Source organism: Oncorhynchus kisutch, linkage group LG1 (assembly GCF_002021735.2).
Source record: "Oncorhynchus kisutch isolate 150728-3 linkage group LG1, Okis_V2, whole genome shotgun sequence".
Taxonomy (NCBI): domain Eukaryota; kingdom Metazoa; phylum Chordata; class Actinopteri; order Salmoniformes; family Salmonidae; genus Oncorhynchus; species Oncorhynchus kisutch.
Window position 1 is genome coordinate 27,186,805 of NC_034174.2, and position 14,783 is coordinate 27,201,587.

General features: G+C 38.1%; 1 protein-coding gene and 1 long non-coding RNA gene across 10 annotated transcripts in view; one reads left to right on the forward strand and one right to left on the reverse strand.

Moving 5' to 3' along the window:
- The first annotated feature begins 939 nt into the window (after positions 1-939).
- On the forward strand, positions 940-14,567 carry LOC109896777 (complement decay-accelerating factor). Of its 9 annotated transcripts, none has more exons than XM_020491126.2 (13): positions 940-1,182; positions 1,349-1,540; positions 1,648-1,750; positions 1,865-1,935; positions 3,305-3,487; positions 4,763-4,840; positions 4,988-5,032; positions 9,346-9,411; positions 9,547-9,597; positions 9,682-9,729; positions 11,134-11,182; positions 11,511-11,592; positions 11,781-12,046. In XM_020491126.2, exons 1-12 carry the CDS (start codon positions 1,119-1,121, stop codon positions 11,572-11,574), a joined length of 1,014 nt encoding a protein of 337 aa, XP_020346715.1. In that variant the 5' UTR covers positions 940-1,118; the 3' UTR covers positions 11,575-11,592; positions 11,781-12,046. The 9 variants fall into 9 exon arrangements, 7 of the variants coding, with proteins under 7 accessions (XP_020346715.1, XP_020346741.1, XP_031665314.1 ...); XR_004206191.1 differs by adding an exon at positions 13,703-13,929 and having other exon boundaries at positions 946-1,182; positions 1,865-3,487; positions 11,781-12,934; XM_020491152.2 differs by having other exon boundaries at positions 975-1,073.
- The window catches only part of LOC116358307 (uncharacterized), a 32,421-nt gene continuing 27,812 nt past the window's right edge, over positions 10,175-14,783 (reverse strand). The window contains exons 5-6 of the long non-coding RNA XR_004206197.1: positions 13,926-14,017; positions 10,175-13,726 (exon numbers count right to left, since the gene is read on the reverse strand). This is a non-coding gene — a long non-coding RNA (uncharacterized LOC116358307). The remainder of the gene's footprint in view (positions 13,727-13,925; positions 14,018-14,783) is intronic.

The following is a 14,783-nucleotide window of genomic DNA, read 5'->3' on the forward strand; positions in this document are numbered from 1 at the left end:
AAAGTTGCTAATGATTTAAATTCTAAAGTTGTCCGTGGTGAGATTCGAACACTCAAACGTCTAGCAACCCGTAAGGTTGCGTGTTCGAATCTCATCATGGACAACTTTAGCAATTTAGCAGATTTGCTACTACTTACTACTTTTATCTACTTTTATACCTATTTAGCATGTACTTAACAAAATATAATATGTTTTGCGCTGAGACCAGGTTGGATAGCATGCAAGGTGGCAGGTCTGTGGAGATCTTCACAATTGTTATAATAATTGGCACAGAATCTCAAACAGCACTGATCACTTGCACTACAGTATGTGCTATTAGATGAAGCACAGTAAAAATAAATACAACATATGTGACATTGTATTCCCATTTGAACTTTGTTGTGCTTTCAAATGGTTGAAAGCACAGTGATAACACATTTAGATGACAACTAAACCAAAAATCTGATCGTTTTTTCATTGGAATTTTGTTTTGCTTTTAGATGGCCGAAAGCATATAGTGATAACACATTGGGAATTTAAAATGGGTGAATAGGTTGGTTGAAATGTCATTGATCAACATATCAATCAAATATTACCCACATTTCCACGTCGGGATATTATATTTAATTACTAGTTATTTATTATAATTATGTATTACTATAATGTATTATTAGGTTATTACTTTCAATGTATTATTATTATTATTATTATTATTAGACTTTATACCAAGGGCCAATGGGGTGAGAATGGGTCTTGATGGTCTCAGAGTGCGTTTCACTTCGTTTTTTCGGTCTCCAATGAATTATTCAGATGCAAATTATTTTATATGGAGTTTGCGTAGTGAATTAGTCAGCAACTGGGCTAGACTTTGGCATTGAAATCTATAGAGGTGTGGCGTGTCCAAAGAAATGAGTAACAAAGATTAACTCACCACCGTACGTCACTGGCCCGGGAGGGGCACGCTGCGCGTGGTGCTACGTCAAGACCAGCACAGTTGCTATAAAGTGAAATGATCATCAACAGACTGTTGAAGTCTTCGATGGTCTGGGACTGATTAGTCAGATATAGATACTCAACAAGAATAGAGAGAAATTGTAGGTCGAGACACTGACTTGTCTTCACATAAATTCGACTTTAAAATGTTTTATTCAAATTCATGGACCAAGTGCTTGATATACCTTATCTTTATAACAAGTGGAAATTGTGAGTGTGTTTCTAGCCATGGTAACCCTTTCCTAGATAAGGTTGATAGAAGTTTTACCTGAAAATGTTTTGCTTAGCTAGCTACGTACGTTGTTAACTTGAACTGGCTAACGTAATTCTGTCTGTGTGTGGAGTTGACCTATTTTACTGTATCATATCCTCGCAGCTGAATGTCCCAAACCACAAGTGGAGAGAAATGAACATGTCGTTCTAACGAATGATGCACTCCTAAAGAACGATTTTCCGGAGGGCTCGGAAGTATTGTTTCAATGTACCAACGGCTACATGAAAGCGCAAGGATCTGAAAGCATCACCTGCACGAGTGGAGAGTGGAGCACCCTGGAATTAATCTGCAAAAGTAGGCGGCAAAATACTAGCCCCTCTTCTGTCAAGTGCGATTGTTGAGTGTTTACTGTTGGTTGACTGTTTTAATGCTTCCATTACCTCGCTGATTATTAATTTCAGAGAAGGACTGCGGTGCACCTAAGGAGATGCCACATTTGACATATGAGTTTGATAAGGAAGGGACGCTTTTTGGTGCATCAGCAAGAGCAATTTGTGATAAAGGGTGAGTATGCTTCAATATCTGACGTATCATAGTATGGGGGAATTATTTTCCACAAAGATTCAATGCAAGACCACCCCCCTCCCCCTCTCACACACATGCTCTCTCCACCTCTAGCTATCAAATTCAGGGATCAAGTTACAGACAGTGTTATGCCACCGGTTGGAGTGGAAGATCAAGATGTGAAGGTAAATCTTACATATTTCCCATTGACACACCTTGGACATCTTAGGCATTGAACTTGTTTGAATGAAGAACACCAATTACTGCTGAACGATTAGTGCTTTTTAGAGTCTGGTTTGCGTTCTATTATTATTTTAGAGACATGGTGAACGTTCAATTACCAAAACATTGACTGTAACTACCTATTGGGTAACAAGTACAATTTACAATTTAATAATAATAATAATAATAATCCCAGACCTCAAAAGTGGTCTCCTGTATTGTTTGAAGCACTGTTTGCGGATTTAGAAAATCCAAATTACACTACAAAAATATAAACGCAACATAAACGCATGTCTCACGTTTCATGAGCTGAACTAAAAGATCTCAGAAATGTTACATACAAGTGTATTTCTCTTAAATTTTGCCACAAATTGGTTTACATCCCTGTTAGTGAGCATTTCTCCTTTGCAAAGATCATCCACCAGACAGATATGTCATATCAAGAAGCTGATTAAACCGCATGATCATTACACAGGTGCACCTTCTGACAATAAAATGCCACTCTAGAATGTCCAGTGTTGTCACAACACAATGCCACAGAAGTTTTGAGTGAGCGTGCAATTGGAATTTTTAAATTTAAATGTGAAATGTAAAATCTGGTATGGTCAGCCATAAGCTACGGACAACGAACACAATTGCATTTATTGATTAGCAATTGGATGCACAAAAATACCGTGATGAGATCCTGAGCCCCATTGAGGCTTTTTTTTTCCTGTGACCAACAGATGCATTTCTGTATTCCCATTCATGTGAAATCCATTGATTAGGGCCTAAAGAATTTATTTCAATTGCCTGATTTCCTCATATGAACTATAACTCAGTTAAATCTTAAATTGTTGCATTTTGTTCAGAATATATATTTTTTCTATTAAAGTGTGATTTCATTTGTGTTTTTTTGTGGAAAACCTGAAGAAATGGGAAAACAAACCTGGAAAAACAGAATAGCATTTTGGGGAAAATTCAATGGAATCAGGCAGAAAATTAGGGCCCTGCAATTCACATGAATGTAGTGTTAATAAACTACTTCCTTTAGCCCAGCAGTTCTTGGGAGAATCTCAATTGCATAGTCCTCGCGTCCTTTCCTTCTCAAAAATATTGGATGAAAAAAAAGGGGGGTTTTGAGGAGATGGGACGCAAGGAGTATGCATGCAATTGCGATTTGCCCCTCGACTTGATTTCTATTGTAAATTATTTGGTTTCGGTCTAGAGAAACAGCGAATCTGGCTCACAAAAAAGACTTCGGTCAATTAGTAGTTTAATAGCCCAAAAATTATAATTTGGTTGGTCGCTCAGCACTAACAAATATAATGCACCCATGTATGTCTCCCTCAGTGGTAACTTGTGAAGAACCTATTGATATAATGAATGGCATGATCTCAGAGAAGCCTGACAAACAGTTTCCAGAGTATGGGGATGTCATACAGTATTCCTGTGATGAAGGTTACACCCTCATTGGAAACATATCCATTGAGTGTGATGAAGATGGTGAATACTCATTTCTTCCTGAATGCAAAGGTATGGATTCCATTTATGTTTGATAAATGATCTGCCAACACCCTACATCTAGACACTGCAGGCATCCACTGGTTGAATCAACGTTGTTTCAATGTAATGTGTCACCCTATTGTGAGTGACATGGAAAACGCATTTGGATTTGCAAAAAGTAATCAACCAGTACTGTTTGTTATTCCAACCAGTGTTGTAAGCATTGCAATTGAGCTAAAACTTCAACTTAAATACAATTAATTACTTGACTAACAGGTTGTTACATCAATCAAATTTCAACATAATCATCAGAACAATGTTTGTTGAAATTTGCATAGAAAATTACATGTAGAAATGTTAACTCTTTTCCGTCCTATAGACCCCTTTCTGTGTTTGCAAACATTGCTGCACGAGGGAAATGCACGGAAGTTGGCGGCAGAACATGCAGTTCTTATAGAACGGCAGCAAAAAAAAGCCTCTTTACATGTTGCTTATGAGTGCATTTCACACTACTTTTGGATTATAATAGGATTTTAAGGCTCGTATGAATGTCCTGCTTAATATGTTTGTCATCATCATTGCAAATCAACTGCATTATACTTAAATAAATAAAAAACACTTCAACCAGTAAAATGGCTCTTAGGCTGTAGTAAAAGCTAGCCAATGTCAATGAGCGTTACCATTCCAGCTAACAACTGCTGCAATTATTTTGCAAAGATCACAACCAAAAAATAATATTAGACTGTTCAAGCAAGAATCAAGATGTAATTGTAAGCGGATCAGAACCCCAACATTTTGTTTAGCAGTAATAAAAACCTACATTTAGGCTGTTGAATGGGCGCAGATGGCAATGGCTTTCTTACTGCCGCCAAGTGTCGTGAGCATCTGTGCATGACGTCAGTGTGTCGTGTACTGGAAAAGGGTCTATAGTCAATATTGGGTGTTTGAAATTATTATTAATTTAATATTTGATTAGACATATTTTATTTCACCTTTCAATGTTGATAGTAAAATGGTATGTTTGAATCAATGTCATTGATTCAATGTCATGCCATTAACTTAACTAAAGAGGTAAAATGTGAAGCCACAGTTCAACGATTGCTGCTTTTACCTTTTGGTAAATGTGTTTTCAACAGAGATTCCATGTCACAATAGGTTGACAAATGACGTTGATTCAACTGCGTGCCCAGTGGGTTGCACCATAAGGAACATTGTCATTGATCTTTCTTCTTTAAATCCCTCTGTGTAACAGTGGTGTATGCATGAATGTGCAATGCATAACCATTGTGCATTTCTATTTCATAGATGTCAATGACATTCCTTTGAAACCAACAACTATATCAGCATCAATAACAACATTGACTGTTCCACCCACAATACAAGGTAGAGCAAATCCAAGTAAATCTAGCCCAGTGTAATCAAGGGCTTGACGATCAATTGAATCAACTATGTTAGATTTCTCTAGAGTCTAGACCATGGTAATAACTTTCACTCCCTATCCATGATTTATATAATAATTTGCCGTTTCAGGGACGCATCATAGCATTGGTGAACATGACACCAACACCTCTACAAGTAAGCTAATTCAAGTGATTATTTTAATGTTAACGTTGGTGTACATAGGGCCGTTATGGTGACCGTATTACTGCCGATCACGAGTCATGACGGCAGCCAAATTCCACTTGACCGTTTAGTCACAGTAATTAGGCTTCTCCAAGTTCTGATGCTGCTGATGGTCATTAGTAGCCTTCCAAACTTGCTAACTGTCTGATACTCAGCACTCTATTGTCCCTCTAATCACTGACATCAATGCAAATGTAATCGAAAATCGAATTAAACACTTCATGAGAGCATGTTGCTTAACATTTCTATAGGCTATGCAAATGCATGAGAAAACCGAATGATGGCCTCTTAAAAAGAGGATCCCATCAGCTTTCTATAGGCTAGGCCTACTATTTATTTAAACTTTCCTAATATTAAGCACATTGTAAAGAGAAGCAACAGAAGTATAGCCTACCTGGCTGGCGCAGGAAAAGCGTCCTCTATTCGTGTCCTCTATACGTGCATCAATAACATGTATTGTTTTCCCCTGCCCTTGTTTTGAGACAGGTGCGTGATAATGGTCCATTATGAATTTAAAAAAATTCACACACTATTTAGTATACAGTGCATTCGGAAAGTCGCCTCTTCACTGTTGATGGTGAGACTGGTGTTTTGTTGGTACTATTTAATGAAGCTGCTAGTTGACGACTTGTGAGGCAAGTAGTGTCTACTTTTGTTTCTAAAAGTAGACACTACTTGTCCTCTTCTCAGTTGTGCACTGGGGCCTCCCACTCTTTCTATTCTGGTTAGAGCCCGTTTGCGCTGTTCTGTTGAGAACTTCAGTTTCTTGGCAATTTCTCAGATGGAATAAATACCTCTAAATTAAGCATATACAGTTGAAGTCGAAAGTTTACAGACTTAGGTTGGAGTCATTAAAACTAGTTTTTCAACCACTCCACACATTTCTTGTTAAGAAACTATAGTTTTGGCATGTCGGTTAGGACATCTACTTTGTGCATGACACAAGTAATATTTCCAACAATTGTTTACAGACAGATTATTTCACTTAACTTCTTATGGCTGCAATCCCGTTAAAGGGATCGATATGTCAACAGCCAGTGAAAGTGCAGGGCGCAAATTTCAACATCACATCTCATAATTAAAATTCCTCAAACATACATGTATTTTATACAATTTTAAAGGTTGTCTTGTTGTTAATCCCGCCACTTTGTCCGATTTCAAATAGGCTTCACAGCAAAAGCACCACAAACGATTGTTAGGTCACCACCAAACGACAAACACAGCCATTTTTTCCAGCCAAAGTTAGCAGTCACAAAAAGCACAAATAGAGAAAAAATGTATCACTAACCTTTGATCTTCATCAGATGACACTCATAGGACTGTTACACAATACATGTATGTTTTGTTTGATAAAGTTCATATTTATCAAAATATGAGTTTACATTGGTGCGTTACATTCACTAGTTCCAAAAACATCCAGTGATTTTGCATAGCCACATCATTCAACAGAAATACTCATCATAAATGTAGATTATAATACAAGTTATACACATGGAATTATAGATATACCTCTCCTTAATGCAACCGCTGTGTCTGATTTCCATTTTTTTTTCTTCGGAATAAGTAAACCATGCAATAATCTGAGACGGCGCTCAGAAGAAATAGTCACAATAGCCGCCATGTTGGCGTCAACATAAACAAGAAATTACATGATAAATATTCCCTTTGATGATCATCAGAAAGCACTCCAGGAATCCCAGGTCCACAATAAATGTTTGTTTTGTTCGATAATGTCTGTTATTTATGTCCAAATTCCTCTTTGTTAGCGCGTTTGGTATACATATCCAAACGCTCATTCTGGTCAGCGTTACGTCGGACAAAAACTTCAAAAAGTTATTACAGGTCGAAGAAACATTTCAAACTAAGTACAGAATCAATCATTAGGATGTTTTTAACATATAGCTTCAATTAAGTTTCAACCGGAGTATTCCTTTGTGTCTTGATGAGCAATGGAACGCAAGTGTATACCATGAGGAATGTGCGTGATCAGAAAATGGCTGACTGCCACTCACCTGAGATTCTGCTCTCATTTAGTCCCACAACACAGTGGAAGTCTCATTATAATGTCTATAGACTGATGACATCTAGTGGAAGCCCTAGGAAGTGCAACATTAATATCTCAAGGGGATTTCAATGGGAACCTTGGTGAATACATACCAAGCTCAGATTTCTCACTTCCTGTTTTGATTTTGCCTGTCATGAGTACTGTTATACACAGACATCATTCAAACAGTTTTAGAAACTTTAGTTTCTGTCCAATACTACTAATAATATGCATATATTAGTGACTGAGCAGGCCGTTTTACTTTGGGCAACTTATTCATCCAAGCTACTAAATACTGCCCCCCCAGCCATAAGAAGTTAATTAACTCTATCACAATTCCAGTGGGTCAGAAGTTTACGTACACTAAGTTGACTGTGCCTTTTAATCAGCTTAAAAAATTCCAGAAAATTATGTTGACGCTTCTGATAGGCTAATTGACATAATTTGAGTCAATTGGAGGTGTACCTGTGGATGTATTTCAAGGCCTACCTTCAAACTCAGTGCCTCTTTGCTTGACATCATGGGAAAATTAAAAGAAATCAGCCAAGATCTCAGGAAAAAAAATTGTAGACCTCCAAGTCTGGTTCATCCTTGGGAGCAATTTCCAAACGCCTGAAGGTACCACGTTCATCTGTACAAACAATAGTACGCAGGTATAAACACCATGAGACCACATAGCCGTCATACCGCTCAGGAAGGAAACTCGTTCTGTCTCCTAGAGATGAAGGCATTTTGGTGCGAGAAGTGTAAATCAATTCCAGAACAACAGCAAAGGACCTTGTGAAGATGCAGGAGGAAACGGGTGCAAAAGTATCTATATCCACAGTAAAACGAGTCCTATATTGACATAACCTGAAAGGCCATTCAGCAAAGAAGAAGCCAGTGCTCCATAACCGCCATAAAAAAGCCAGACTACGGTTTGCAACTGCACATGGGGACTAAGGTCATACTTTTTGGAGAAATGTTCTCTGGTCTGATGAAACAAAAATAGAACTGTTTGGCCATAACGACCATCGTTATTTTGGGAGGAAAAAGGCGGAGGTTTGCAAGCCGAAGAACAACATCTCACCCATGAAGCACGGGGGTGGCAACATCATGTTGTGGGGGTGCTTTGCTGCAGGAGGGACTGGTGCACTTCACAAAATAGATGGCATCATGATTAAGGAACATTATGTGGATATATTGAAGCAACATTTCAAGACATCAGTCAGGAAGTTAAAGCTTGGTTGCAAATGTGTCTTCCAAATGGACAATGACACCAAGCATACTTCCAAAGTTGTGGCAAAATGCCAACAAAGTCAAGGTATTGGAATGGCCATCACAAAGCCTTTACCTCAATCCCATAGAAAATCTGTGGGCAGAACTGAAAAAGCATATGTGAGCAAAGAGGCCTACAAACCTGACTCAGTTACACCAGCTCTGTCAGGAGGAATGGGCCAAAATTCACCCAATTTATTGTGGGAAGCTTGTGGAAGGCTACCAGAAACGTTTGACCCAGGTTAAACAATTTAGAGACACTCAATTAGTATTTGGTAGGATTGCATGTAAACTTCTGACCCACTGGGAATATGATGAAATAAATCAATCATTATCTCTACTATTATTCTGACATTTCACATTCTTAAAATAAAGCCGTGATCCTATCTGACCTAAGACAGGGAATTTTTACGAGGATTAAATGTCAGGAATTGTGAAACTGAGTTTACTTAAAAGTATTTGGCTAGGTGTATGTAAACTTCCGACTTCAACTGTAAGAGGACTTGTTTCTTAAACCACTCAACACAGAATAGTTGCAAATCAAATCATTGAGAAAATATTGTTTCTCTTCAGCTATGTTCAATTGTATTCTTCATACTATAAAATAATGCCACGGAATATAAAGCAAATCTTGTCTGCTAAATTAACTACAGTAGTCTCACCCACAGTCATATGGCATAGCCAGATCACGGCTTAACATGAGGACAAGTCAGAGTATGCTATTCTGTTCTTCTGAATAAACTAAATTTTCTTCATATGTTCCTGTAGACCTGTCTAAAATAAATAATGGATTGATTGTGATGGTGTAGGCTATATTACATGGATTTATTCAACTTTTTAAAATGTAGATGTTCCTAAGGTCTGCATCAGTGGCCATAGCACTAGGTGTACACATATAAACAAAAATGACAGCACTGCATGAAGGTGCAACACATAATAACCATTGTGCATTTCTATTTCATAGATGTCAATGACATTCCTTTGAAATCAGCATCAATAACAACATCGACTGTTCCACCCACAATACAAGGTAGAGTAAATCTAGCCCAGTGTGATCGAGGGCTTAATGATCAATTGAATCATCTGTTAGACTTCTCTAGAGTCTAGACCATGGTAATAACTTTCACTCCCTATCCATGATTATATAATCATTTTGTATTTGCAGTTTCAGGGAGGCATCATGAAATTGGTGAACATGACATCAACGCAGCTACAAGTAAGATTATTCAAGTGATTAGTATTTTGTCGTTATAGATTTTTCCAGCTCACATTTGGCCAAACAATACTGAATCTCTTTCAGGGAATGCAGCAGCCAAGGGAAGTGTGATCGGCATCTGCATAGTCATAGGTAAGAAATACATCATTTGAAACAATCACAAATGAGAGTGAGATGTGTGGTAAAAATTTGTCCAATAGGCTTTTGAGTTTAACATGCTGACCACACCGCCCAGGTTGCATGTGCGAGTGTTGATAAATACATTTAGACATTGAATAACGTCTATAATTTCATCCAAACTACTTGCATGTGTGAACGAGCATCTGTGTTGCCAGGCACTAAAATAGAACTTGGTTCTTGCAAGTCCCGCCACCTCCATTTCTTAATTGGTTTTTAGGAGCATATACGCACGGGGGTGACTGAAAGATGAATGAGGTCCACACTCCAGTCGGTTGTGGTAATGCACCTTAAAGTTGGTTGCCAACCATTATATAAAATACACAGAAGAAGACTGAACAAGTACATATTACTAGTGTTAGGTTCTAATTTTCAGAGTAAATAACTCACGGACACTAGAGAAGCTTAACCAAGTTTAATTCTTCCCAAAGGGTCGATACAGCTGGATTCAGACAAACATGTTTCTACCACCAAATTGTATATATACTCCACATTAGGCACTCCTCCTTCTCGCCGATCCTTACATCTTATGGTTCGACAGGAAGAGGGTAATAAACCATAATTTCTCACTTCAGGGGATCTGACCTGACCCCCTCCTTCGCGTAATCCACAGATGTCCATCCGCTTTCCCTATAGCAATCACGTTACTTCCTCCCGTCCACCCAACACATTCCAAAGCCATCTGTCTCCTACAGATAACCATTAACTTCTGATGTAAAACCAGTCCCTTTCAGTCCTTTATATAATGTTTCTGCATATTACAATGTTCCAAGTTTCACCCAGAATCTAACACTAGAAACTAACAAGGTTTCCCCTTTTTTCTGTGGATTAATTGTTGGAGTAGAGAACACACAATGTGACTCAATTCTACAAAGATCCAGCAAAAAAAAGAATCTTGTACATTTCAGGTAAAATAACAACCCAATGTTTATATCCCAGGACAAATTAGCTAGCAACAGCAAGTTAGCTAGCTAAGTGTCCATGAATGTTTCATGTGTTTCGACCTGTCCCAAAATTAATATAGTTAGTTCAGATTTTGTTTTGATATTTCAACCTGGCGTCCTGATCGCGTCTAGTGTGGATGGACAAAATCAACATGCGGACGCACTCACGTGCCTGATGTAGTAAGCATGTGTTCTAACTAAACTGGATTCTTTGCTGTATACTGTACTGGGGAAAACATTCCCTTCTGTGACCCATCAAGAGTTTCCTTCACATTATTTGATCTGTTACACTAGTAGGCCTAGTGAAACTGCTGACTTGCTAATGTTACCATGTTTATCAGATTTGTATTACACTTTCTCTTGACCATTTGAAGAGCATACAGGGGACTCATGATTGATTCTTTATCTTTTGCAGTTATACTTATTGTGCTGTTCGTATTATATTGTTTTCAGAAGAGGAAAGGGTGAGAACCTACATTTGATAATTTATCTTACTAGAAAATAGTGCACAATTTCACCTACAACTGAATCACAGATATTACTTTCAGAGATATTGGAATTGAAAAAGAGAATGGAGTATGTTGTTCAAAAGGGAGGTGGCTAGCAAGCTAGACCTACCATACACCGTGCTAAACTGACCAGCTGACTACCACACTGGAACACCGCTACCAAACTAAGCACTAAAATACTGAGATTATGTATGCCAATCTACTGTATTTCCTTACTGCACCATTATTTATATGTAAACATGATAATCCTGACACAATTTCATTATTTTAAAATGTTGCATAGCTCCTACCAGACAGGAGAAGACTCTAGAAGAAAAGAGGAGTTATTACAATTTCAAAATGACTAAGTTGAATGCCTACCCAAGGTATCTACAATTCATACATGATTCTCTTAAACCCATTAAGAAAATGTCCCATCTTTTAACCAAAGTCTTACTCGTATGACTATACAGTTTGTGGTTGTCTTTGAACATGAGTAATCTAAATAGTGAAACTATTGTTAACTGCTCCATTGAGTCAATGCTTTATCTAAAATATCTAATTTTATTTTCAGGGCTAGGACTGCTCCTATCTGCTAGTCTGCATCTGTCCTTGAAAAGAAGTGCCCAGTAATTGTCTCAGACCATTCCCTGGTTGAACAAAGCCACTTAATTTACAGTGCCCTTTACGTATGTGACATTACTGAATGGAAGTTATAATTGTACTTTTTTTATGATGTAATTATTTTTTGAAAGTCAATGTAAATGTTTTAACCCTATGTTTTTTAATGTATTTATATTGAAAACTGGAACATGTGTAATAAAGCTTTTTGCCTACAAATTGCTAGTCAGCTGTGTTGAGTGGGCAGAAGGCCCTGTAATAAGATTAATGCACTAAACAAAATGTATGATTGAGGCTCAAAGGCTAATCATCTCTGACCATTCCAAAATGTGTGCGGAATGATTGCGGCTCAAAGGAAAATAATCTGGGTCTGGTAACGCGGACATTCCTGTTAAATCTAACGTTACTTTGTATTTATTTTCAAGTAGGCTCAATGTGGGTCTGGGAAACCAGCTCATGTTCATTTCCTGGCCCCAAATGTGTGATTTAAAGGAAAGGTTCGCCCATTTTGAATGTTATATATTTTTTTGTGCATCTGAGTGACGTTCTATCGATTCCCTGGGTCTTTTCATGTGTATCCGAGTTATTGGCGTTCAAGCAGGCAGACATGTGGCCGGTATTACGTAGCACTGTGATAAAGTCCCTCTCACTACACTGGAAATTAATAGGAATCCAACTTTTAGATCGCGAAAATGTCTATCATTCATGTCAGACTGTAATACTTGCCGACGTCATAACTCGGGAGGATGTCTTCTTTCGAATGAGTGATGGCTCATATTTTTAGCGATATTTCTACCTCGAGAAATTTGTAATTTAACGAATGGTCTAGCATATTGTTCCTATTTGCCTCTAGTCCAGGGTGCATTGCATGGTGCTGTTGCCAAATATCTTATAGAAATTCGTGCTAATGTATTTTTGTTTAGCTAGTGCCCAATAGACTCCGATTCACTCCTTCAAGGAGAGCGTGTCTTGTCAAAGAATTGCCCAGAATGCACCGCGCGGCCCCTTTGTGTAGCTTGGTCCGCGTTTCCCATCTCAAAAGTATATCTGCCGTTGCGAATGTTATACTCCATTCTGTGAGGCACATCGATCTGCAGGTTGAACATGGTGAGATCGTAGACTCTTAAATTGATAGTGTAGTTTTTAGGCGATTTTACAGTTAACTAGCTACGTTACATGCTGATATTGTCTTTGGTATTATTGTGTGTAGCTACGTTTGCTAGCTAGCCCATAGAGCGTTGCATTGTGGATTTCGTAGTCGACTTTGTTGCTACCAACTATATAACGCCAAAATTAAACGTTTGTTCACAAATTGTTCTCACATATTAGTGTTATTTAACACCGTGAATTAGTGGTTTTTGGTGGATAAAAAAAACAACGTTCAAATATCTAAATCTCAAGTCATTCTATGATAAACTGCTTTTTCTCCTTTGAGACATTTGTGTAAATATTAAAGTAGTATGTACGTTTCCTAATAATGATGGTTTGTTTTCTCAAGATAAACACATTACGAAAGTTTTGGGTGCAGGGACTTGTTAAAATAATACTTTTTTACTTCTGTGCTGTTTAGAAGGCTCTTTCGGTTGCTCAAAAGCAGCAACATGTTGCCGTTATAAACCATTGCAATAAAGGAATGCATGACAGGTGTAATGAAAGACTAAAGCATGTTAAACCAGTCTAACAAAATAGCCAAATCACTGGAGAAACTCAATAGATACGTTCACAACCATGCTTACTGGGAAGAACCAAGCCATTCTATAAACCTGACATTGAACACATGGCCAGAAAAGCCCCTCGGTGCACTGTACTTACACTGCTCCATTGTGCGTCTGTCTACGGTCTCAGAGCCTTGAACTGTGGCTCTTATGATTGCAGGTCCCAGCATGAGGCTTCTGGTATCTGATGCAATGGAGACATTGAGGCAAAACGTCAATAAGTAACACTTCACAACAGGGGACTGTACTTGGTGAAAATTCCTAAATGATGCAAATATTTATTTCTGTTCTGGTTACATGTATTTCATGGATCATCAAAATAAATGTACACATGTAGGCTACAGTATGCTAAAAATACCTCCATACTGTACCTTCCCCCTCACCTGGATATAGACGGGTTATATGTGTAGGCTTTGTTGACAGCAGTTATAGGGCTAGATGCAAAAGCTGCTCTCAAGGTACAGCTAATATAAACCTGCAACACAACAATAAGGCAACAAGTAGCAGTGATAACTATGGCCATGGGTCTTTACTGATAGGCCACCACAGATACAGTATATGATGTTAGGAATGTGTGACTTTTTTCATAAATGATTTTATAATTTCACTTTTGATATGTCCATGTTTGAAAGCGGAAGGCATCCAGAAGAATTTGCAGAGTTCTGCTGTCCTCTCTAGCGAAGCTAAAGTCAGACAGATAGACATGCATTTTGCCATCTACAAAGCAACTGGAGAGAAACCAGTCCACATCAAAGAAAAATAAATTAAATCATGGCAAGGAAAGAGGAAGAAATTGAGATTGATGGAAAATATGTATATGGGTGGTTCCTATGACTTTACCCGTGGCCAGAAATGAAGGGGTATTGAATGGGATTGTTTGCAGTTGGCATGGCAACTCATTGGTGGCTTGGCCAGTTACAGACGCCTTGATATGAATAGAGTCATCAAGAGTGTAGAGATTTGTCTCCCACTCTGTAGTCCAGTCATCTATACTGAATAAAAATACAAACACAACATGTAAAGTGTTGGTCCCATGTTTCATGAGCTGAAATAAAAGATCGCAGAAATGTTCCATATGCACAAAAAGCTTATTTATCTCAAAAGTTGTGCAGAAATGTGTTTACATCCCTGTTAGTGAGCATTTCTCCATTGCCAAGATAATCCATCCACCTGGCAGGTGTGGCATTTCAAGAAGCTGATTAAACAACATGATCATTACAAAAGGTGTACCTAATGCTGGG